Raw genomic sequence first — 27,041 nt, forward strand, 5'->3', positions numbered from 1 at the left:
CCAACCAGGATCTCTTCTGGTGCAGAGTTTGTTTTGTTTGACGATGCTTTCTCTTCTGTACCGACATCTTTATGCTCCGCTGAGACACCGGCTGCTTCAATCACTCCCTTCATTTCATGTTCATCTTCCTTAGTTTTACATTTTATATTCAGTTTCATCTCTTCAGAAACAAACCCTGTGGTCTCCTTTATTTCAGTTTCACTGCTCGCATCTGTCTGCCTCTCTGGTCTGCAAGCTGAGCCGGTTTTTTCACCTGCCTGGTCTTCACCTTCACAGCTCGGATTCACCTCTCCAGTAACAGCACATAGTGTTTCCACTGACAACACTAGTGTTTTATCATCTACATCCTGTTGGCTGTTGGTAGACTCTGCAACGTCCTCAGGTGTAATGCAAGGCATATGTGCAGCTGTTGCAGTGACCGAGTCTAATATTTCTCTAGATGATGGTAGTGTTTCGTTTTCTATGAGTTTTAGGCTTTCTAAATTTCTTAAATCCTCATGTTTACTTTCTACAACTGCACACTCAGATTTGATACTAGTCTTATCGCTAACTGATTCAGAGAGTAACGTTGACTCTACTTTTACTGCATTTTCTGACTTTCCTTGTCCCTCGAGTTCAGTAACAGATTCTGCAGATTCTTTTTGCTCATTCTGATTTGCTTCACTTATGCTTTGAATATCTGTCAAATCTGAAAATCTACCATAATTGTGGTCCATCTGTACAGGGTCTGAAGATCCAGATGGTAACCCTTGGTTTGTGTCCTGTTGGTCAGAAGATGACTCTTCAGCCTTGCGCTTTGCTTTGTTTGAATATTTTCGAATGCAGCGGGCTTTGCCACCGTCATCCCTCTCTCTAAAGAGGTCTATCTTACTACCATCACTACTCAACTCATCGTCGGACTCTGTGGAGGCTGTTCGCTTCAGGGAAGCTTTGGAGCTAGCTTTCTGTGAGGGAGCTTCTCCGCAGGAGGCACTTGTGGCGTTCAGGAGCTTGGCTTTTTTGACAGGTGGGTCTGAGATGATTTTGCTGGAATCCTTCGGAGGAGAACTCTGTTTGGATGACTTGGCTGGTTTATTTCCCTCTTCCGCTGAAGTAGACAGTTTTTTCTTAGTCCGGGGGGCTGCTGTGTTTTCTTGCGTATTTCCTGTTTTAAGGGACCTATTAATGGTAGCTGGTGCAGTTTTGGATGGCAGAGACTCCCCGTCCTCATCCAACTTCCTCATCTTGGGCTGAGAATCATGAGGAGCTGGTCCTCTCTTTGGGGCCGGCATTCTGTCAAAACAATATTGATAAAAATACATAAGTTACAACAAATATAATAAAGCCAGACCAACAAAACACATACAAGTTAACTTAAATTTACTATTTAACAAAACTGGCTAGGATTCCTGTAGTTTCAATCTACCCCCTGGTGGAATAATAAAATGTGATGAAACCCTCCTGAACAGACAACAAGCCTCCAAACCCATCACGAAAATAACACATCTGTGCCCATGTGCAATAAGTATATTTAAGTCATATATTATTATAACCTATAATCCTTTTCCAAGTGCATTTAGTGTTACATGGTTCTCCTACAACAATGCTGGCTAACACTGGACATAAACAGTGATAAATCGTAGTTAAACTAGGTGGCTAGCGAGTCACACAATGTACGATCTACATTTACTCACTTATCCACCATCTGTATAAAGGATCTTATTGCTTGACTGACAGTCGACAGAGATTGTTGTCACCTGGAGCTGTGCAGACAGTCAGAAATGGTCAGATAACTAGCTAAGAGTGGCTAGTGTGCTAGCTGAAGAGTCCACAGTGAGGGGAGCTAACGCTAGCAGCAGCCAACTCGCAACAAATGAGCGAAACGAGACTCGCTGTTGAAGTCAGCCAAAACAGCGGCCACACAGACCGAGCCCACAGTTTACAGAGCCCTCCTTACTATATTAACGTCAGCGAAAAGATAAAGGCCCGACATACGTCAATGAAACTCACTTTTGATGTTTTCTTTCTCAACAACAGCTGTTTTTTTTTTCCTTGTGAATAAAAATTAACTGTACTTCCGGAGGGAAACGGCGGATGTGACGTAGTAGCCCTCCAGCCACACTTGAGAACGAGATTGTAGTTTTTTTTATTTTCGTTTTAAGTATTATACTTTAAAATAAAAAAATTGTATCAATGATCAGAGACAAACAGTACACACTAATAACAAAGCTGTGATTTTAATGTGCCAGATCTAACAAACAGATAATTTTCTTGTTCACAACTTTTAGAAATTGTTTGACTTTATTGTTTGTGTTTTTTTTTATCTTCTATTTAACTATATACAGTGGGTATAGAATCACCCGCTTCCAAAAAATTCAATTCAAATTCAAATAAATAAATAATTAGAAATACTTCCTGCTTTGCTAAGCTCAATGCAACTTACAAAAAATGAAGTATGTATTTATAACAAATAAGAATATCAACAGCATCTTCAACAGCATGTGAAGTATTTAAAACTAGCCCCAACCCACCACCTACATCACATTTCTTTTATATTCTTATGCATTAACAATAAAATCCCAAAAACATAACATATGATAATGAGATATATTGAAAGGCAAGAGCTTTGTACTTTTACTAAATAAATTTCTACAGTCCTTTTATTGTAGAAGGACGTTTTCACATTTTTTACTTTTACTTAAGGGAAAGTACTTCTTCCACCACTGAAAATCACAACATCACAAGTGATCTCACAAGTGAGCTGGATGTCTACTCTGGGAATATTTTGAGTCATTTAAGAAATATATTTAAAAAGCTGGGAACCCATTACAAAGACCATCCTCCACAACATCTTATATTTCATTATGATCTCTGTTGCTGTAATGTTGCAAATTTGTTTTCAACTTTGATACCAGTCAATGGAATACAAAAGCTCAAACTGTAAAGAATAAATGAGTTTTCTTTCTCCTCAGAATCAATAATAATAATAGTAAAATATAAGATATTGTTGAGGATGGTCTTCTTAAAAGTTTCCCAGCCTTGTGATGAATGAAATAACTGTTTGCACATTACAATACACGTGTAAATAAATTCTCCTCACACATCTTGACTTCACAGTATTGACTTAAACCGAGTTATGGGGAAGACATAAATAATTACCAGACACAAACCAGGCAGTTTTTATTTTATTTTATTTCTCAGACGTTGCAAACTTTTCATCACCAAATCACATTAGTGGCAAGCAGAACAAGTGCAGCACTTTACAGTTGTTGGATTTAAATATACAGAGAAAATCCGATATAAATGTTTTGCATTTTTGCAAGTGTACAGTTCAGCGACTGAGGGAAAGTGATATTTATTGATCAATGCACTGACAGTAAAGGGAGAGCAACAGGGGGAAGATAAAAGCATCAATAATAACATTGTGAGCGCATAAATCCTCGTTACTTTTTCATCTCAAGTATTCCACTTCCGGGCCCTCGCCTCTTCGCACTGCAGATGTTACAGAACTGGACCCCATGAATCTGAAACGGGGAGAGGAAAACGCTGTGTTTGATCCTCACAGATGAAATAGAATAGTGCCTGAGGAAACGTGTGATGGGTGGATATGATTCATGTAGAAACAAAATGAAACAGCACGAGTGACACAGACTACACGCAGTTACTCACTGTTCCTGGAGATGGTAAACATTCTTTGTGAAACATGTGTCTGCAGTGAAAGACCACCACTCCGAAAGGTTTGGCCATGTCTTAAACACAGGTGTGAAGCATAAATAAGAAACAAATAGCTTTTAAATGCAGCACGACAATAAAATACTTGCACACAGCGACATAAAGGACCTACCTGATGGTAATATTGTAGCATGACATGACTCACAAATGTTCTCCTCTGAAAAGAAAACCAACAACAACAGTTTTAAAAAGTTCAGTGTAAAAGGGATTTAATGTCCACTGCTACTGCATGAACGCCAGAAAAGTGCACCCACCATCGACCCTGACTCCTCTCATCTGTGTACGGTGCATCTTCTGCAGCAGGGAGAGAGAGTCGGCCACCAGGATCTTCTTACATCCTTCCCTCAAGAGAATCTTGGAAACGAGAAAACAAAAGCTGGTCAATAAACAAATCAACACAGTTTGACACTAGTTTCTAAATTTTCTCTCTGCTCATCTTCAATCTGAGTTTAAAATGCGACCATAACGAGCAGAAGTTGGTGACATTACTAGTTTGGAAGTCACTCGCGGCCCAGTATGCAAAGTGTGATGTGGAAACTTGAAACTTTGGGGACAAATAGACTGAGAACGGACGTTTCAGTGAACACAACTTTTAAAATGAAGAATATTTACATATTCATAGTCTGAACTTTTCAATCAGGGAGAAGGAGTAGAGTTACTAACCGTTAAATTTTTTTTAACAAAGTCATTGAACTTTTTTATGGAAAAAAACCCATCTCAGACACAAATCATTATTCCAAGCAGAGTATTTTTATATGTCTTAAAACGTCTGTGAGGGCTTTAATATTTCTCCTCTAAAATCACCCTAATCATAGCTGAAGTGATAAATTCTTCTTCTAAATGGAGCTACTGAGGTTATAAGATTTTTTAAAACTCAGTGCTTATCATAAAACTAAAGTGATGCAATGTAGCACTACTAATCTAATCTTCTAACTTTCTATTAATAAAAATTTTATTGTTGATGATACATATTATTACTTCTGTGGATTTCATAGTAGTATTATGTCACCTAGGCGCTTTGTCTCTTGCATCAGTGCTGTCTTTCCATTAGACACTGGAGGCTGCTCTTTTGTTGACAGAGAAAGTATTAATGCAACCCTCCATAGACAAATACTGATTTTATTTCTGCACCATAAAGATTGCAAGTGAAACACAATGTGAGCTAATGGAGGGGAAACATGTCTCACCTGTAGATTGTAGTCTTGAAGGATTTTCACAAGTGAATCTCTGAGGTTTGGGATCTCCATGCCCTCCTTTATGCGATGGATGAGCAGGATGGGATCCACATGTGTACCGATGTTATTAAGGAGGCCAGTGATGAATGCTGGAGAGACGATAGCAGAGCGACGGAAAACAAAGAGATATTAGGGGAAAGTGAGAAAATGACGAAGGAAGAAAGTCAAACAAATGATTAGAACTGAGTCAATAGGAAACTGTATCATACGTGGTTTGTCAATGGAGTAAGAGATGAGGTCCTCCCACAGTTCTGCATCGTCCTGCTCTTTAGCGAACTCTATGGCTTTGTCCACGTCCTCCAGCTCCTCCATGATCATCTGCAGAGCTCGTCTGCAGTTCCCCATCCTGCCTGGGAGCAACATGTCAGATTAGCATCCTTCAAAGCATCTCAAATAAAGTAGGGAAACAAACATTATTGTAACACTCACTGAGCAGGAAGACGGTCTCCTCCACAAAGTTCCTCTGCTGACAAATCTCAAGAGCCTGAGATGGAGAAGGACAGAAAAGAGGAGAAAACATAATTCATGTGTTGTAGCTTCTGGAAATGTGGATTGTCCAGTAGGACGACATGTGGGATTGTACCTTTTCAAGTGGGCAGTGTGTGCTGTCTCTCAGGAACGGTAAGAGATTCGGTCGATCATACTCGGCATACAGGCCGATCTGCCTCTCATGGTACTTTTGGCCTTTGTGGTGGTCTCGCTTGAATAATTTATGGAGATACTGTGGAGGGGAAAAAAACACCTTGAAATTAGTTTTGAATTAAAGTTACAAACTTAACGTGATTGTATCTGAAGTTATCTGCATCTCGACTCACCACATGCAGAAGCTCGGGCCTGTCTGCGAGTTCTTCGACCACCCTGTCTGTCTGTTAGCCGAGTGAAGGGAAAAACATTCAGTGGATCGTGTATTTCGCAATGTTCCGGAAAAAAAGACCGATGGGTGCGAGGTTCACTTACTGATATCTTGTCTTCATTGTCGAGGAGCATGTCAACAGCTTTCTAAATTCAGAAGGATTTTTAAAAATGTAAAACGTGACAATGAAAATATTCAAACTCAACACGTCCTCATCTGTCTGCGATTCGTCTTTTACCTCTTTATCAAAGTCCATGAGAAGCACGATCTTGTCCTCTATGGATGAGAACAGGTTGTGTTTGTGGATCAGCTGGTAAACGTCTTTGTGCCTCAGTCTCAGGTAGATTTCTAAGGCTCTGTCGTACCTCTGGTCGTAGGTGTACCTGCAAAAGTCCGACTAGTTACTACTATATAAATGTAGATGATTTAGTGTCAATTTCTTCTACCAGCAGGTATTTTCACGCCAAGTCAACCCCAGAAACCCCCTCAGCATCATTGCAAACATACAGTTTATACAGCATTGCTCCAAACTGTTTTTCATTTAGTTATAATAATTAAAAACTGTCATTTTGTGTTGCTCTCAATAAATGTGTTGACTCACAGTTCAGCCAGTGTGGTGAGCAAGGTGCTGTTAGTGGGATCCCTCTTCAGGTGATCCGTGACGGCCTGAACGATGGCCATGTTGTTGTAAAGCTCTCCAGGCCATTCCCGGATCAGCGTGGCAAAACCCTTTTAGTGGAGACACAGGACGGAGAGTTAAGCTGACGTTTATCAAATAATTCATTTATGCCGGATTTGTCACAAGGCGATGAGAGCAGTGGAGGACATAGTACCTCATAATCAGTTCTGAGGAATTCATGCAGGATCATCTCATAGATGGCTGGTCTGAGACGCAGATCTCCTCTGGGTAGATACTGACTGATGGCCTGAAGATGGAAGGAGGTTCAATATTGATAAGAGACATCACATTTCATAATCAATTCATCACCATGTTGACTGTAATAAAGAGCTCTTAACTTACCTTCAGCTGTCCAATGGTTTTAAACCTGTAGACTTCATTTTCCCATAGTTCCATGTTTTTCCCAAGAACCTTTTGACACTTCCTGCATTGAAAAAAACAAAACACATGAACCAAGCAGGTGACTTTTAGCGGTGGACGGTCTTGTTGCTGTATAGTCACGTCAGTTCATCAGCAATGTAAATGTTAAACATGGAGGCACAGTAAAAAAGGATTTGGTCTTTCAAAGTAAAAGTTCTCTTTTGACCTTGGAAAAAACAGCTCAAGGTTCACTCGCTGCTTTAAGCTCTGGAAAAAGTTAGCAGGTGGACACTGAGTTAAGAGTTTATTTTTGTCATACAGTATAGTTTAGTCCATCACCCTATAAATGGAAAAATTTTCCTAACTCGGATCTGTATTTGAGGAACTTAAAATCTCATATTAACTGCTCAGCAATTTTAGAGAAAATACATTTGGACTATGTTTAAGGGTATTCCTTCTTTCTGCCATTTTAAATAATGATAAGAATTAAATATTCTGCTTATATATATAGATCTCCCACAAACCTCACAACTTACAGTCCATATGGAGAACATGCAAAGCCTACCTCGCAGCGCTGTCATAGTCTCCTTTCTCCACTAAATGATTGATGTAAGACATCCCGATTTTCTGAACGTCGTGTCTCTTAATGTTTTTGAAGCTGATCTCTGCAGCCATCAGTGCCTCCTGTCACAGTTCAACCACAGTAATAGGACACAACATTAAACATTGACATTATAGACTGTAACCTTTTTGCAACATTCATAAAATTCACCAACGCAAACCTCATATTTCTTCTTTTCAAGCAGCCAATCAATATGGTCATCTTGGTCTCGCTCCTTGGCCACAACAACGTCTTTGGGACTGATGATGTAGAAGAGCGACTCTCCCTCTGCATGCTCTGTTAATGAAAATACATTTATGCCTCCGCGTACTGCGCATTACAGCTGACATTTGACAGCCGGTGCATAATGAAATCAGAGCGCAGTAAAAGGCTGCGTGACATTTGTCTCGGGGCGGTTTTTACAGTCTCACCGAGCCGATAGTCTCTGCACTCGTTGTCCTGGAAGTTGCGCACGGTCAGCGCGTCGGAGGAGATTTCCTCACAGCTCTCGGCGAGAGGCTGGATGATGTCGAGACGAGGCCGTGCACGAAACTCCTCGTCCTGCACGCACAAACACAAACACACACACACACACACACACACACACACACACACACACACACACACACACACACACACACACACACACAATCAGTAAAAAGTCATATTCCACTTTGTTAGGTTCATCTGTGCAGTCTTATGCAATGTAAGACAGCTGTTCTGTCCGCAAATCAACTTTTATGATTTCCAGGTTTTGGTTGATGCCGTCATAGAGGTGTTAATTGAATCACATGATTTCACACTGAGGTCACAGCTGGTGATGGTGTTGTACGGACTAAAAGTTGTGACAAAATGCCTTTCAGTAATAACGTAGTCCAGTACAACACCAGCTTTAACTGCGACCTCAGTAATAAACACATCACTGGATTTACACAATTAGAGTGTGCATGTAAAAGGAGTATCGTTACCATGTGATCAGAGTTCTCCTTCACGAAGAACAAGGTGACCAGCTGATCCGCCAGTGGTGCCAGGCCGCTGATGAAAAACTCAGTCTCAAACGCAGACGCTGATTGGAAGAGACACAGGAAGAGAAACCAGACAGAAGAGAATCAAATACGTTATCCATCATGTTACAGTGGATTTAATCAATTTACAAGACAGGAGTGGTGACAAAAGGCTAAAATCATGATATTCTATATATTTGTCACATATCTTCAAATGATCAGCTTTGTAGGAACTAAGAAATTGATGAATTGAATGAAGCACTTCTGTTTAGAGAAGTGCTCTACAAATGAAGATTATTGTTACACAGTTTCTCATAATGTGAAGTGCACTTTATACTTATTTCCACATAGCGGCTGGGCAGATCTCTCATCTCAGTAGGATTTCGCTCTTTCACGACACAAATCTGAGGAGAAATGAGAAAATGACTCCGACAAACTGCAGGAGCTGGTGCCTGCGATGACTGGTGAGTTAAAACAGAAAAACAAAAAAAAACAAACCTTGATGGAAGTACCCCAGCCAACAATGAGGGTGGCGTTGTCTTTCCAACACAGGCTACATGGGTACATATCAGGCCTCAGACTGACGTTGTCCCGCAGCACATTGGTAATCCGCTGTTTGGTGCTGATGTCATAGATTTTAACTCCCTGAGAGAAACCGACAGAGACAAAACATTTTAAGATTCTGTATTGTACTTTTTATGTTTATGTTTTTAAGAGTGTGTGACAGAGCACTCACCACGTTGTTTGCCCAGGCGATGAGATTAGCTCTCCACTTGATATTAGTGATGGAGCCCTCGCCTTCATGAAGAACAGACGTCTTCCAGCGATTCAACCAGTTTTTTTCATACAGAAGAAGCTAAAAGGAAAAGGAATCAGGACAGTATTTAATACAACACTGTGCTCATCTCGAGTCAGCAGCAACTGAGGAGTGCAGTTGTTCCGTACCGCCTACAGAGGGCAGTAGATGAACAGCACATTACACAGGAACATGCAGTCGGGAGCTGCGTCTGATAAAAGGGTGAAGCAGCCCTTATAGATTTAACTTAAAACTGTGGGGAACTTTCTCGTAAATAATGAAGTAAAACCTGATTTTAATCCTTATATCCAGATCTTAATTCCACTTCAGAGCATTTCAGCACAAAGACAATAAAGATAGATCGCTCATTAGACTCCATCTGAGTGAGAACGCTTCACATTAGCGTCGCATTCAGTGGTGGAGGAAGTCATTTTAAAGATTCACATGGTTGACGTCACGAATGATTTCATACATCCCTCTCATTTTAATCCTAATGGTTACGGCTTCTTTAGGATACACACCATTTATTTAGTGACTGTGGGCGGCGTAAAATACAGAAATAAGTATTTAAACATGCTATGTGTACCGTCTTCAGCTCAGTCAGACAACTGAGTGTTGTGTGAAGTCTGTTTTTTTTTTTTATCTCATTGCAATGTGGCATTGAGGTGGCCTCAGATCTACTTAATCAATCGCAGTTTAATGTTCAGGCCTTGTGCTGTACATGGTGGAGAGGACAAAGCCTTCCATTCACATTCCCTGCATTGTTACTGTCCTTACAAAATAAACTGATACAAAGAAACCCGCCCAAAAAAAGCACATAATATTACCACGGAGGCCGAGAGAAGGTTGTATAGGCTCTTTAATTCAGCAGTTGGGCTATGTTAATAAACAGTTTGCTCTACAAAGAGATGATATGACAAAAGAACTGTGGAGACAAAATTGAATTTCCTGTGACAGGACGTGGCTCCCGTTGAGGCTTATTGATTTTCATCACAGGCACCTTGTGGAGGCCTTCACAACTTGGAACTGAGAGGAATCAGCGGCAATTGAAAGAAAATGGCAAAGTAACACTAACAATGGGGTTTCATAAAAAAGTTGTTTTTCCTCACCCCTGTTGTATAAATGTCAGTATACTTTATTTATGGATGGCTGCGCAATGATGCTACATCAGTGCAGTTTATAGTAGTGTAATTGGCATGTGGTAATACGTGGTTGGTTTCACTTCCCGAAGGCAAAAGAGACAAATCTAACGTCTAAAACAGTTTTCACCTTCCCGTAGTGACATACCTACCAGAAACAGCGTTCAGGAAAGAGATCACTGTATGCGCCCGGAAATCCTAAGACTATGTACCCTCTTGATAATGACATCTATTTGCTGTGCTTGTGAAGTATTGCCTTTCAAACACTGTTGAGCGAACAGCACTTTGTGAAAATGGGCAGCTCTCCCGAGAGCACTCCAGCAAAGAGACAGAAAAGTAAGAGCCTTTCACACCAGACAAAGGCCTGTACATCGCCTTCAGCCGAGCCAAAGTGAGAAGGTTCGCGGGATTCGGCTTCACCCGGACACAATCAGGATGAATCATTGTGGCAGGAAATGCCTAGAAATGGCAAGAAACTGTACATAGGGACTGCACAGGTACAGAGTACTTCTAAAACCTACCTTGTTGCCCCCAGTGACAAACTGTTTGTAGTTCGATTTGGTGAATTGCGGGTGCAACGCTACCACCTATGAAACAATGGACAGGGGACAGATGAGACCATAAGGTTTGACTGTTTAGAAGAGAGAAATCTGAATTTTTTTTAAATGTTATATTCAGGTAATACCCATAGATACACGCTAAAACACTTTGGTTTTGGCAACTTACTTTGATGGGACAGTCAAAGTTCTCATGGAAGCCCTCTCTTGTGTAGAGGCCGAACACTTGAACCTGAAACAGAGATGAGACAGCGAAATGGCAAGCAAAGGTGAATAACTCAAAATGTCTCCTTTAATTGCTGTCTCTGCAACTATCTAAGGCCAGCGGGGAGAATTGTGGTCAGAAAAGACTTTGATTGGCTCCCTACTTCTCCACTGGGTCACCAATTAGTGGACAACTTGATTCTTTGAACCCTGCAGGGTTTAGAAACAGGGGTCCTAATCTTCGACTTGACCACAGCAACCTCCAATGTACCATTAGAGTACACGACACCCCCTTTTCCTTTATCTGAGGCCCCAAAAAGAAGAGATTTTTTTAAGTATGGGAATAATATAAAACTCTGATGCTATCTTTTTTTTTTTAGCCGCACCAGTGATTAAGGATTAAGTTAGATTTCAAAGGATTAACAGCCAACTGAATTGGTTGAGGGCAAACAATTGCTGTAGCATTGATTTTAATTGTCTGCTCCACTTTTTGTGCGACAAGATCTTGTTTTTGCCACCAAAGTACTAGAAATGTGTGCGTGTGTGTGTGTGTGTGTGTGTGTGGGGGGGGGGGTGATATCAGAGAGCATATCTTGACTGCGAAATCCATGAAGGATGGTGGTAATGATGAGAAGAGACAAGATAACAGCAAGGTGGAGAACATGGAGAGGGTATCCATAGACGGCTGATGGCTGACTGACAGCTCAACGGATCTGAGTGCAATCCTTTCCCCTACTCTTCAAAATTGGTACGAGCTTTTTATAAATTCGCACATCATGGAAAAAAATATGGGTTTATGTGTAGATATGGTAGAGATAAAACTCCAGGTTAATGCTCTGACAGTGAGAGAAGTGCCTTCTAAAAATTCACTACCAAATACCTCAAGTTCCACATCATTAGCATAAGGTTTAACACTGATAAGATGAGTTTTATTTGAATCTGAGGACGAATTATGGAAGATGAAAAACACTGATTGGTGATTCTTCGCTGCGGGCCCAAGGATCAGTAACCAGCGGTGATGAGCAGAGAGATCTCACCTTCCCATCCTCGGAGCAGATGCCCACATGCTCTCCACTTTCATCCAGACTGATCTGGTTGATCTTCACTGAACTCTGCGGAGACACAATATCATGGCATCTTTTTTTTAGAGGCGGGAGAATATCTTTGTGGCTGGCCAAATGTTGCTGGCTGACATTTTACCCCCGCTAAGTGAAATACCAGAAAAAGCAAAACAGAAAAAATTGAAGTGAAAAAATTTGAGTATGTAATGGATGCATGGTCCCATATGTGTCAATGCATAGAGCATGGCATTAATACTCAGAAGGTTAAGGGTCCCTTCACTCCTGATGCTTTTAAATTTTAGACATGCATGAGACTATAGGGCTCTTTAGATAAAAGGATCAACCAAATGGCATAAATTACAGGAAATGTTACTTAAAAACATCCCCGAAGGGTCGACTGTGCCTCTGTGTACACTAAAGGAGGAAAAGTTTTGCGCTTATCATATATTTACATTTCCTCCAGTGCATTAGGTTCACCTGGGTATTTTGTACAGCATATTAAATGTGCTTTTCACTGAATTCTGAATGGTTCATTATGAAACTACGTCACAAATCCATCAGCCAGAACTCAGCGGTGTCTCTTCTATTTGTTTCTTTCAGGCAACGACTGATAACTGGCAGCGGGGTCCTTAGGTGAGCACTTGAATCAATGTGCTCAGCAGGAACACTACAGTCTGAAGCACGAGCGCAGGTAAAGTAATGTAAAACTGCTCCTTTGAGCCAGCCAAATCAGCCGTGATTACTGAATCTTTTCTTTTTTCTTATGACTTTTTTTTTAAATTAAATTAAATTACTGTTCAGAACTCATTCCCTCCAGATCAGGTGAGCAGAAATGTATGGGCAAAGTAAAATAGAGCCACTGAATCAGATATGCAAGATCTTTTCTGGCGATACATCCAACACATGCATTGCGTGTGTGAGATTTTCTTTCAGGGTCCAATGTGAAAACCCAAAATGTGTCCTCTTGCATCCTTTTGGGATTTAAACCATATTATTCTGTCTGCACTGAGGTTTTAGCAACTGAGGGGACAGTTTACATTCTATAGTTAAAAACGTACATGTGTTGGGGATTTTATAATCAGCCAGTATGTTTATGTTCTTTTAACCCAGCAAAAAAATTCAATTCAGATTCAGTACCCATAATCGTATCCCTGACAGTGTCGAGACCTTCAGTTCTTGAATTAAACACGTCAATGAATAAATCAAACATGAAAAATGTTAAGAATCTTTTTTCTTGCTACCCGCATGTGGTGTGTTGCTGAGACTTGACCTCAGCATTTCTGTACTCCTGGCTATGGCCCTGTCTGTCTGACCTCTACAAGTTATATCTGAGACTTCTGCACCGTTTTGAGAACAATTTGATAACTCAAGGACTATTAATAATAATGGCCGTGGCAATCAAGGGATACAGGCCTGCTTCAGGCAAGATTGTAGAAGTTACAAGGAGAAATTTATATTGAGAAACTGGCTTAGTAAGATACAATACACTGTATTACAGCAGCTGATGTTTGAGCTGCAAGGATTGCACTGTGGAGATCGAAAACAATAATACAAGAAGGGTTATAATCCCTCTGGTAGGATAACACACAGAGAAACAATAAAAGACAACTGCAGGTAAAGAACTGCAGGATTTGTCTTTACTATTTAGGACAGAACAAAATGATTGGAATGAAGGTATCCTAGCATACCATGCTAGCAGCTTTGCGACCAGCAGTGCTTTGAAATAAATGCTAATGCTACTGTAGAGGAAAAAAAGTAAGTTAAAGTTAGGTCGCCTTAACTTTAAAATATAAATATGTAGACTTCTCACATATCACTGGCTCATCACAACAGAGTACTCATGAACCACGAGGCCATCTGGGAACATATCAGCTGGGACAACATTATGTTTCAAGTTGCAGCTGCTTACTGTCTTATTAAAAATGATGAGTTACATGCTTTGATATCTGAGGGGCCACACCACAGACTGTACAAGTTACCAGTGTAAAAGCACCTCAGGGTGCTCACAGCCTAATGATGCTCTCTGTCTGTGAAGTTTTCCACTACATCTACCAGGGTACCATGCTCTCAATGACAATGCTAACATGTTGATGTTGAATATATCATTGTTATTGTTGTTATATAATGTTAACCATGTTCACCATTTTAATTGAGTGTGTTGGCAAATTAGCGTCAACGAAATGTTTGCAGATGAGAATGTCAATAGTTTTGGTTATAAGCCAAACTATTGGACAAGTTCAAATTTTGACCTGATGATGGCGCTAGATGAAAAGTTCAGGGATCACCAAAGTAATTGCAATTCATCCTGTAGGGACCATGAATGTCTGTAGCAACACTTCAGTCAATAGTTGTTGAGAAATTTCAGTCTGGACCAAAATGGTGGCCCAACCACAGAGCTATGATGTTAGCACGGCTAAAAAGACATGAACCACAAAGCGTGAAGAATTCTATTATTATTACCTAAAGAATATTAATGTACTCACAATTTCAAACTTCTGAGTTACATTTCCTTGGATGTCCAGCAGGTAGACCTTTCCAAAATGGGTACCTAGGGCAAGAAACTGAAAAGGGATAAATGCAATGTAAATTAAACTAGAAGACACTTGAAACCAATTCAAGATTTTGGAAAAATCTTGTGCTGATGAAGGCTGTGGAAGAGGATAAAAAAATATTTCCTGGAGCTGGAGCGACATGGGCAGAGTGGGGATTGGGTGGGCTTGGAGGCAAAACTGTGAAATTGCAGGGGGTGGAAAAGCCCTATTTATTAAAGCAGGCAGTGTGAAATGGCATTTTTTTTTCTCAAATTAAAATGCTTAAGCATAATAAATGCACTGTACATCTGACTTCTTCCCATGCTCCCCATGCAACCCAATCACCTCCCTGCCCAGCACAGAGCTATTATTTCTACTGAGCAGCAACTGGTTTCTGTGTTTTGTGCTTCAGCAGAGGTGCGTGCAAATGTGTGCGTGCGTGCGTGTGTGTACGTGTGTGTGTGTGTGTGTGTGTGTACATGAGTCCACGGGGACAAAAAAATTATAGAAACTGGGGGCTTTTGGCATTAGATTAAGTGTGTGTTCTTCCACCCCAGCCCCTGCTCCATGCCCTCCTCCTAATCCCCCTCCCTTCTAGACCAGCATGTGGATGTGCGGCGAGCCCACCATGCTTCAGTGCAGTCTATAATGAAATGCTTATATTTACAGGCACAGCTGAGCATGTCAGACAGAGCCCCTGCAATCTCCCCAAATAAAATAACCAAAAATAAATAAATAAAGGGTTCAACCTTGTGAGGCGGAGCGACTTTTAAAGGGATTTATCAGAATGGAATTGTTCAAATGAAATTCCGATTCAGACACTTAAAATATGAGGCAACATAAGGCAATATGTGCTGCCGGTGGCTTTAAGGTTGTGGGAGTTTGCCTGGGAGGGCGGTGGGGGCTGGTGTGACCACACAGGGAGCCGGATGGCAGAAGGTACACAAGCACAGAAATCCCAGGAAGAAAGACAGTCAGATCAAATTTAGAATTTCAGCAAAAACAATGTCTCTCACTGTGGCACGGCTGCTGTTTTTGAGGTTATAAAATAAAGGGGGGGGGCGAATCCTCAAAGTAAAAATAAATAAATGAAAATCAATAGTGGTTAATAAAACATCAGGTGAGGAGACATGACTGGGTATGACTTTTGCTCTGCTCAGGCGTGCATGTGTGCTGCCGGTGCCACGACGATTAACCATCTTGCTGAGAGTGGCCCTCTTAAAAATATCAGCATTCAACAGTGGGAATAAAAAGAGGAGAAGACAATGGTGCCTGGTGTCTCCTGATGTACCTCCCTGAGTGGAAAAGCAGGGGAAGGTGAGAAAAGAATGGCCTGCCTTTACAGATTCAACAGAGGGGACGAAAACCAACTTTGAAGAGGACATCTCTCAAATGTGTACATAAACAATGAGAAATCTCTACTTGACATGGCTGGACTTGAAACTGAAATGTCCTTGTGGGTGGTGGATTATAACCTCTACCTTGTCATGAACGGTCATACAGCTGGCTGCATCCTTCTGGAGGATTTCGGTCACCCCATTGGAGAGCCTCTCATACTTCAGCTTGGGCTCCTCCTCGCTGTCCTCCTCCTGGTTGAGAAAGTAGACTCCTAAGATGGGCTCTCACCATATCATTTTCTTAAAAGGTATTCATTACAACAACACGGTGTCCCCCCCCTCACAAATGCTACAGCTCACAATGCTTTCTGAAAGCCCCTGACAAAACCCTTCATGCAGTAAACTGAAAGAGACAAAAAATGTCCACCTCAAGTCATTTAAACCCAGTGCTCTGTGATGGAGGTGACATGACTTCGTATGCTTTCAATATAACTCAACTTAAAGGTATCCTGTGGAGTTTCTGGCCACTGGTGGCGCTACAGAGCAATGTTTTTACATGTGCGTCCCTCTTTTGTTTGGTTTGCATGTGGGACGCACGAGGGCGCAGGCTCTGCAATTTACATTCCAGTCATCGGTTTCACACTATTCCACCGTCCGGCTGCTGGTGGCGGTAATGAAGAAGAGCTAGCTAGTAAACATGGATTTAAATCATTTATCATTTTAAATACTTCAAAAAAAAATCAGCTGTGCAAATGTTTTATGAGGAAGGAATCGTCTTCAGCACATTTAAGGATACACACAATATGTTTGGCGAGAAACAGCGAATGTTAACGACAAGAAAACTCCACAGGGGACCTTTAACTCCATCACACTTGAAAATAAACGTATTTGTAAGGTAGGGGAAAATGGTTAAAAATCAACATCAGAACATAAGAATGTCAAGCATAGTTTTCAAAATCTATTAAATTAAAATGTATTATTATATGCAAAATCACATTAAATGGTTTAAATTGACTTGATGTTCGATGTAATGAATTGTGTTCCTCTGTACATCAGACAAAACCCGTCACGTGTGTATAACAAAAAAATTAGACAATGCATATCGTTTTTTAACTACATTAGATATTTGGCAAAATAATTTTGTATAACCATAACATACCACTATCATATCATTGCAATGCAATAGCAACAACAACAGCAGATGAACAAACATTCATCTTTATTTACTTGGACAAGATAAAACATCAATTTAGGGCTGAAACTATTATTTACATAGTTGATTAATGTTTTGATTTCTCCCAATCAGGAGCTTAAAATGATCTAGTACAGTATCAGACAGGACAAAGAAAAGCAATAAATCCTCACACTTGAGAACATGTGACATTTTGGCTCGAAAAATGACTAAAATGATTAAACAGTTATGGAAATTGTTGCCAATTAATTTTCCATTGATCATCAATAACTAATATGCAGCTAATACATTCACACTGTCACCATCACTGCAGCAAGAACAATCCTACATGTATTCTGACCTCTTCAAAGAAGATTCATATGTCTTGAATGTGTGTACCAGGAGATATATGCACAAAGACAGATTTCCATCACCTTGCGTGAAATGCAGCATAAAGTAATTTTGATTTTTTTCATGAGACCATTCATCCCCAGTGAAATACATGAATTTGGTCTTTTCATAAAACAAACTTAAGGTATTCTACAGTGTTACACTTTCCAGCGTGAGCAAACGTTTGCGGCCAGTCACAGCCTGAATATTACTCATAATTCAGTTTATAACCAATGCTGCACAGTCTGTGGCTGCCCAGAGGGTGCATCAACTCAAAACATTGTCTGCCATTATGTGCTACTGGGTTAGAGGTGGGGGACAATAGCGTGGAAAAAATGTTATTTTCAAAAACAATCCTTTCCCACTCAACAACGCCATATCTAGGCTATTTCCTGTGTATTCTGGTTGTGAGATTTCTGATGCGAGGGCATTTGTCACGGGTTTCAAAGGCGTATCAAACAACAAAGGCAAACTTCATCCCGAGGGAGAAACTACCCATTTTCAAACTTTTGCCATCTCTTGTAAGTTGCTTCTTTGTTTTGTCAACTACTGAGCTGGCCCTTGTGTTGTAACCATCTTTGCCATATCCTTTGCCTATTGGCAGTTAAGATAAAAACAAGCTGAACCAAGTCTTTTTATCTACATTCTGGCTTTCAAATACACACTGAACACCACACTAGTCACAAACTTACATGTAGGATGAGAAATGTATCATCCTGCCACCCATGGGTGACAGGATGGGGGACAAATTAAAGTAAAAATCTGAATAAAAGGAGTCGACAAACAGCAGCAGATACATGACGCAGCTGGTGACTGAATTGTTTGATAAGTGTGAAAATGATGTAAAATGCATGCTATGGCTTTTTGATCTAAACCAAACTGAACACTTATGGGAGATTTTAGATAAATGTCTTAGACAGCGCCCTCCACCACCATCATCAAAGCACCAAAGGAGGGAATATCTTTCAAAAGAATGGTGTTCATGACTCCAGTAGAGTTGCAGAGACTTGTAGGGTCTTCACATGAGAGCATTTGGGCTGTTTTGGACACTTGCGGTGGACCAACACATTACTGAGACCCAGAGGACATTTCTTCCTTTAACTTTCCACCCACCTTTATGTGCTTATTATGATCACAGTTATTAGATAAAAGCATATTTTGAGACTAAATCTATTATAACTTTCCCTTTGTTTTGTCAGCTACTGAGCTGGCCTTTGTGTTATAGCCATTTTTATTGGAAATTGAGATACAATGGCTTGAACCATTCCTCATGTCCACATGTAGAATAACATTCCTCAAATACACAGGAAACATGAACTTAGGAATTCTTTAGAAAAGTACATTAAGGCTAAACAGAAGGACATGAATTGAATGAATCCACTTCTTCAGCCACCTCAGCTTGTTTTTCTGGCTCAAACCCTTGAACTACACGTGCTCTCTGGTAGCACAGCTGTTATATCAAAGCAAATATAATACGACGACACAATTTGGTTACATTCTCAGACAACCAGGGTTAAAAATGGAAACCTTCCCTCTTTAAATGAAGCTGGGATTGAGCATTTTGTAAATATTGTGAAAAATGTAATCTGACTTCTCAGATTAGGATTCAAGTTAATGGTCAGGTACTTCCTTCCTGACTCTCCAATATGAATTTCTGAAGTAACTCTGCTTATTTTGTTTCAATGCGAAAGTGAGGAAGAAGAAGTGTAATAGGTATGTTACTGTAGTATTATTATGTGTCATCTGCTGCTAGGTTTCATCCACTGTACTCCAAAGTTAAGATGAAACCCATTCCTACGTAAATGGTTCAGAGATCAGGCATCAAAACAAGACCAAGCAGAAACACTCACAACTGAGTTTATTACCGTACTATGTCATTACAAATCAGACTAGTCTGGACAAATTGCAAAGGTAGTGAAGAGCCTGCCTCCAACTTTCAAGATCCATAATTTTGACAAATTATTATGCTGCTCATTTCTTCTGTGAGTAGCAGAGTGTAGTACACAGAGGCCCTCACTGCCTTCATCTAGAAAGGCTGCTGTGAACCAGGTAACAGCAGCAGCAGTATTAGACACCAAGCAAACTACAGTATATTGGACTATTCTTAAATAACCATCTGCTTGCAGCCACTTGGAGGAGACACGCAATCCCACAATCCCCGGTGCTTGTTTCCCTGTGAGTGTTGTGTGTTCTACAATACTGAACACAGTGTGCAAAGACAAAAAACAGGATGTAGAAGCTCTTTCTATTTACAAGCCTGGAATTTTCCTCTTTTCGTTTTGCTCACTCTTAACTGTTTTCTTCGGAGAGGTACAAGCGGCCGCTGCTGCCTGTCCCTGATATTTCATTCTATTCTCTGCTTCCTATCAAGACAAACTCCCCTTCCTGCCAGGCTGATGTGTAAAGCTATATTTTATTTAGCCTACTTGTGGTTCTCAGAAGCACCGGTGTACTGTAACATGCCGAAGCTCGGCCATAATATTGATGGATCTGGAGAGCTATCTGTAATTCATGAGTGTTTGACACCTCTCAAACTTGACAAAGATCCTTACGGGATCAAGCTGGGTTGATAAAGGCTGGCTATGTATTACAGTCCTTTCAGGAGGCAGTGAGCTTTATTTGGGTTCAAACATCACCCATGCTTGACAGAACTATTCACAGAACCATTCACACCCCCTGACATTGAGAATATGTTGCTGTTGATGCATTTTTACATTGACATACTGGTGCAACTGCATGACATTTTTGGGTGTAATTTTTTTCCCTAGCTCCTTTGACTCCAAATAAAGTTTTTCTCACTGTCTTTTTGCAAGACAAAGAAATGGTAGCACAAATTAATAATGGTTGAGTTTCTTACCTCAGACTCATCTGTGAATTCCTCACTTGATTTTCTGCCCTGAATGAAGACACATTTTGAATGAATTTCAACAATCTAACAACAGGGATTATTAACAATGTAACACAGCAAAGATTACAATTGTGGGACATTTAGAGGTTGGTGCATTTGAATTTAATTTAAATGATGAAGATGAGGCATAGCTCCATATTTCTTTAGAGAATACAGACATCATATCGTTGTACAGCTATAATATTTTCACAAACCTCTGCCTCCCACGCTATAGAAATCATGAGACGGTTTTGATAAGAGGGTAAATCAAACAAAAAGACAGTTGACAAAATTCACAGGTCATCTTTCTTATTTATTTGATGCAGAAAACATCCACAGTTAGCCACCTAACGTTAGCATGCAGTGCTTACCTCTTCCACTTCCGCCATTGTTATATTAGATAGCGTTAAATCCCGACAGAATGGTTATAATATGTCAATGCCTGTTTAGAAAATACATGTTAAAGCTCCGGCATTATCGCATTTAAGTTTGCTTCATGTCAAAAACATCCACAATACAATATACGATGTTTGTTGTCGAAGCCTGCTCCCTGTCATAAGTTAAATCACATGACTGAATTAAAACCGGGAGGCATTGTGGGTATTGCAGTCTGCCCGACAGAGAGACGACGCCAACTATCGAGAGGTGAGGTATGGTGTCAATTAAGGGCAGGTGAGAGCTAAAAATGTATTTTCCACCTTTGTATTTTTATTTCCCTACAGTTCTTACGCCTTCAAAGCTGGCTTTTGCTTCAGTTTAGACTTTTCTAGAGTCATTTTTTTCATTAACGTTCGTGTTTGAGACGGTTAAGCTAGCAAGTTACACGTAACAGTTTGCCCGTTTCTTTTCTCTGGGATAAAAGTTAATGTCTTACCCTAATAAAGTCTTTAACTGCGACAAGTACAGCTAGGTATACTCTAAACCACAAATCATGTCTTTACAGAGGTTTTTTTTTATATCGACTGCAACAATTTGAACAGGTGCCAAATACAATTAATTAATGCCAGACTATCCTTCAAACTTTCCCTAGGTGGATAAAACAGTTAATGGCTGCAGTGAAGGAGGAAGTATTCAGATCCTTTAAGCTACTGTGGTGGAAAACAGTAGAAAGTAGAAAGTAACTAGGTTAAATACATTCTGACAAGTACAGTTTTTGAAATACTTTTGAGGTTCTTGATGTACTACTTCAGTATTTTCATTTTTTGGTAGGCTACTTCTTCTACACTAAATTTCATTTAGTGATATGGTATTTTTTATGTCACCACATTACATTTATCAGCTACAGTTCCGCTGCAGTTACTGTTTACTTTGTTTATTAATATTTTACATACAAAACGTGCAATAAGCTTGAATGCATGAATAACATTTACATTTACAATTAACTACCCAGCAATATGCGACTAAAGTAGTTGAAAGCTGCTCCTCCCCAGCCAGTTACAACAGTACCAGTAGTAGTACCACAATATAAAACTCAGCAAATAAAACTCCTGTATTCAAGGTCCTTATAAGTATTATTAGCTTGTATGCAGAACACCCTCTTTGAGAGTGTTATATATTTATACATTTTATATTATTGGATTATATTGATGCACACCAGCAGGTCAAAGTGGAGCTCACTTTGACAGTGCAACACATTTTTAAGCTGATCAGGTTCTGTATGTAAAATCTGCATAAATGATTTGTATAGCTGTCAGAGACATGTAGTGGCTTAAAAGTAAAATATGTAAAGGAGTATAAAGTAGCATAAAATGCAACCTTTATATTAAAATTATATAGCACAGTATTTGAACAAATGTACTTATTTTCCACCACTGAATGGCTGTCGCAGCCACCTGAGCGTTCCTTAATAAACAAGATACCTCTGCATTCACTGATAAAATGAAAGATTTAAAATTGGTTATTATGTCAGGGTGAGAGATCAAAACCTTAACACTAAAATCAAGTCTTTTTATTTTTTTTATTTTCAGACATTCCTGAACATTGTGGCTAAATCAATCCCTCAGATATTAGTCAACTCTCCCTGTCCTTCCTTGCTCTGCTGACAGCTGCTTGCCAGAGTCCAGATGAATGCCAAAGGTATGATTTGCCTCTTCTTTATTGAGATTGTCTCACACCCCCATCTTGCCTCATCCATCCTCAGGAGAATCCTAATGCACTGATACCAAAGGGGAATAATTTTTTTTCTTTACAATCTACTTAGCAATGATTTATTGATTGTGGCTTCCACCCTCACAGAGAATTACCGATCCTTTTTGGGAAATCAGATTTTCACACCTTTCATGAGTGTGTATGTGGCACAGGTCTCCAGAGACAGTGTGAGGGGAAACTGACTTTGAGGAGCAGTGGTGTGTGAATCTCTGTGGTGTCACTCCTCTTCTGCCAATGGTATGCCCAATGAATGGCCCTGTGATTCTCTGCTGCTCTGCCCATCTCTCTCTATAGTTTTGCATTATTTATTTGTTGATAAATAGTGTCCAAGCTTGATTTTAATATGTTTTCATCCCCTTCCAAACCTTTAAAACATATGGTTTGCTCACTCTCATATCATAAGCATGCAGGAGTCCCACTGAGGAATAAGCATTTCATAGAAAAAAAAAGGAAAATAATAAAAACAACCCTTGCCCTCATAGGAGGAGTCAGATTAGTGTGCTGAAAGCTTTGATGCTCCAGAATGTCAGCTCCGTGGATCGATCTAGCAAAAAAACACACACACCTGACCAATCAGAGGCGTCTATCTGTTGTGGACCTGCTGGGCACCGTGGTTTACAAGCTTCAAAGAGCTCCTTTTAATACACTGCTTTGATAGCCCTCAGCCTTCACTGACCCACCGACCATGCACTGGGGAGCATTTTAGCTTTAGTGGAGTAGAGTGAGATAACTGTTGATCATATTAATGAGTATGAAAAAAAAAAAAATCACCTCAAATCTTCACTACTTTTACCACTGTTATTTCGAGAGAGTACACAGAGGAAGTAGATAAGCTTGTAATTTTACAGATAAAATAATAAAAACCTACTGCATTTTTTATGAGTTAATCATAGAAAATATTAATAGCACTCGACATTTGAATGCCTAATGGTGTTTTCTTGAAATTGTCACTGAAGAACACGAGGATCCATTTACTATGTGAGAGAGGAACAGTTTAGTTAATAACCCTAAGGGGGAGACAAATCATCATCTACCATACCACATTAGACATAAAGGTCTTGGGATATTTACCCAATACAATAGAGTAATTCAGATACAATTATGCAAAATGAGTGCTTCAACATTATTGGTTATTGTTGGCCTTTAACATTAACACTAAAATTTATAGTTCAGTATTCAGTTTTTTAGTTTTAGTTTAGTTTTTTTTTTAGTGAGTCTTTTTTTTGGTCAAATCTTGATTTTTTTTTTTTTTTTTTTTTTAATGAAATACCAGGATGTTTGTCAAATTCTAAGCTACTTATGCTCACAGCCATTATCTTTGCAAAACATTCCTTACATACAAAGCTCAGGTAGCCTTCTTTGTAGCTGGAAAACTGAACAGAAGAGTGAAATTAATGGAGACTAGTTTTATTTTTGTTTATGGTAGCAATGGAAACAATTTTCTAATGGCAGATACCAGCCTTTACTATTTGTCAGTACAAATGTCCTTGCATTACTCATTAACTCATTATGTACCAGCAGAAAAACCTAGGAGCTAATGACAGTATGAATTTATTTGTGTTTTAGGCTCTAGGTCACTTGATAATGGATTTAAAATAAAGCAGTCATAGCGTGAGTGCAGACAAGAGATGATCTGTGTCGTACTTGGAATACATTTGTTTTCTCATAAAATCATGTAACCACGAGGAAACATGTTTTGCCAATGATATAATGTTTTAGGGTTACATCTGTGATGAGGCCTGTCCCTGCATGCAGTTTGTACAAGGCAGCAAAACGCCCAGGACAAATTACCAGTACATTATAGAGAAACTATATCCAAATTCCAATCTACATTCTTATTCTAAGCAGGTTTTAAATATATAGTGTGTTTCCTGTGGAAGTGAGGAATTTAAGGGTAGTTAAAAAGACTTCAAAACAGCTTTATTTTTAAATGGACTGTTGAGCAATGTTCTCCTGCAGAGCAATGCGAAAAGGAAAACAAAAGAATACATTATATCTTTGGAGAAAAACATGTTGCTTTATCTTTGAGGTTTTTTTGGCATTTCAAAGTCACAGTTTAACTTACACAGGTTGGTGCATGTAAAATATAATTTCCTGTTAGTACAAAACAGGGAAGTACAGAGTAATTCTTTTGTATACTAACTAGGGATGTTCCTAATTTCCCTGTCAGTTAAATGGGAATTTAAATTTAGATTAGTTGACAAGTGTAAAAGTAAGAAAACAAAGTTGAGCAGAGCATATCTTCCTGTGATGAACTGCGTTATCTTTCACAGCATCACAGTATCTGCGGGTAAACAATATCATATTGTTTTGCTGAGTATGGCTAATGTTAACTGTGCTAGCGGCAGCAGCCTTCTTCCCTGCGCTGAATGTGGTTACGCATTTCTCCGGTCGAGTGATTATATGCCAGTTTATTCTGACACAGCGTACATGCAACCATACAACCATTTATTTTCTAGATCAAAATACTGCCAAACTACGCTGGGTTTACGAGATGTTATCTTGTCCCCCACCTTATTGGTTTACAAATTCCGGAGACGGGGGCTGCAGCTCCGTCTAGTGGCGGGTGGCTGCATAACATCTCAGACACAACAGTTAACCATCGTTGTACATGAATAAAATATTAATAATTAGTTTAACGGGTATTTCTGGTGGCAACTAGCAAGGTTAGCAACATCAAATAGTTTAATCAACTTATCACACACATCACTACTACTAACTGCAATCCCATGAGAATTTGTCACAGCTATACTGAATTCTCTTGTTGTACCAACCTTTTGGGCAATCCATGTTAAATTCTGCTATAAATACCATGGATCATTGCAAATGAGATGAAACAGTGTTATCGCAATTATGATGAATACTGATTATGTTTTTCTCTGTTCATTAACCATAGGAGTCTTAAAGTGTTGGGGTGGAGTGTGTCGGTCACATGCTGAAATCCCTCACCCTCACACTGGGACGGCACGGGTAAGACCACCAGCTATTAGCATGGATATCTGATGACACTCGGGACTCTTTGCTAACCACAGATTCTCTGGCCACTGGGGTTTTTTGGTGAACGGGAGGCCGGGGGGGGGATCAAGTGCTTTTTCTTGTTTCTGCAACCTGTTCTTGAGAGCTGTGGCCAGACTGAGCGAACTTAGAAGAAACGAGACAAACCTTCTCCCTCATGTCCGCTCCTGCCAACCCTCTTACACACACACATACACACATACACACACACACACACACACACACACACACACACACACACACACACACACACACACACACACACATATTCACAAACTCACATTATTGCTTTAATCAGGGGTCTGAGGTCTACTTTAAAAAATGAAGCTAATCCGTTTCACAGCCACTGCTTAGAAACAGTAATCTAATTTCTTATGTTAATTTTTGAAATATCCCGTTTTATTACGGATTTTTACAATAAGATTACAGTTATCCCATTAAGTGTAATTACATTACTCCATGAGTTTAAATTAATAAACACACCCAGTTTGGTGGCATGGTTGCAAATAGGCAAAGCTAGCTGTTTTGAAATGAAGTAATTAACAGCTGCGTAAGATGGTGAGAGATGTGTTGCCCCCTTATCCTCGAGCCTCAGAGGCCAGAGGAAGATTAGAGCTCTGATCTCATTCCCAGCACTTGTTTGGAGTCTGTCAGGAAGAGAAATGCCAGCATTAGAGAGGTACCGCCACACTCCTGATATGATGAAATAAGGAGAAAAGGGGAAAGGGAAAAAGATGGAGGGATGGACAGAAAGGACCCTGCCCTTCTCTGAAGTGTCAGTAGCTTGTTTATTCTATTTTTCATCATAGCTGCTGGGGCAAAGATTCCCATTTTTCCTTTATTTTTTTCCCCCACCTCCTAACAAAAACCACTGCTCTCATTTTTTATAGGTCTTGCAAACTCTCATGCCCCAGTGAAAATTACATTGTGAAACGGTAGAAATTTCAGGGCTGCCTGTGCTTTCTGCTGTCCCTCTGAGCTTTCAAACAGTCAACAGACTGTGAAGAATAAATAATAAAAAACTATTGATTATTTTGATGACTGCAAGATTCAATTAGGTATTAATTTTGCCCTCCAGTGGACCTATCAAGCAACTCAAAGGAGAGGAGGTAGGAGGTGGGGGTGGACCCAAATGCATGCAGAGTGTGGCCAGGCTCAGACAGAGGGGAAAATGTGTTTACCTCGGCGGGCAGAGAGGTGCATTGATGCGCAGTGTCCCACATTTAAGTGCTCCACAAATGAAGCCCTGATGACTAGTGACATTGTTACCAGGGATATGAGTATTGACCAGCCGGCTCACGATTTTAACGACAGCTTAAACTATTTCTATTGATTAACATTTTCATAGATTATCATGTGTCA

At 39.9% G+C, this 27,041-nt stretch overlaps 1 protein-coding gene across 1 annotated transcript; it reads right to left on the reverse strand.

Annotated features, from left to right (window-relative positions):
* Window positions 1–3,153: 3,153 nt before the first annotated feature.
* Window positions 3,154–21,076, reverse strand: vps41 (VPS41, HOPS complex subunit). The gene is made up of 28 exons (XM_022767112.1): window positions 20,888–21,076; window positions 20,487–20,525; window positions 16,213–16,320; window positions 14,684–14,761; window positions 12,177–12,251; window positions 11,105–11,167; window positions 10,900–10,965; window positions 9,180–9,299; window positions 8,942–9,088; window positions 8,781–8,847; window positions 8,408–8,505; window positions 7,871–8,000; window positions 7,621–7,736; window positions 7,404–7,522; window positions 6,821–6,902; window positions 6,633–6,725; window positions 6,401–6,528; window positions 6,038–6,182; window positions 5,904–5,945; window positions 5,762–5,812; window positions 5,530–5,667; window positions 5,376–5,430; window positions 5,156–5,296; window positions 4,899–5,035; window positions 3,966–4,065; window positions 3,824–3,868; window positions 3,649–3,728; window positions 3,154–3,503 (listed from the first exon to the last, which is right to left on the reverse strand). The coding sequence occupies exons 1-28, from the start codon at window positions 20,903–20,905 to the stop codon at window positions 3,423–3,425; spliced, it is 2,562 nt and encodes an 853-aa protein (XP_022622833.1). The 5' UTR covers window positions 20,906–21,076; the 3' UTR covers window positions 3,154–3,422.
* Window positions 21,077–27,041: the final 5,965 nt, after the last annotated feature.

The sequence above is a fragment of the Seriola dumerili genome, unplaced genomic scaffold (genome assembly GCF_002260705.1).
Source record: "Seriola dumerili isolate Sdu_G_001 unplaced genomic scaffold, Sdu_1.0 BDQW01001124.1, whole genome shotgun sequence".
In the NCBI taxonomy this organism is placed as follows: Eukaryota; Metazoa; Chordata; class Actinopteri; order Carangiformes; family Carangidae; genus Seriola; species Seriola dumerili.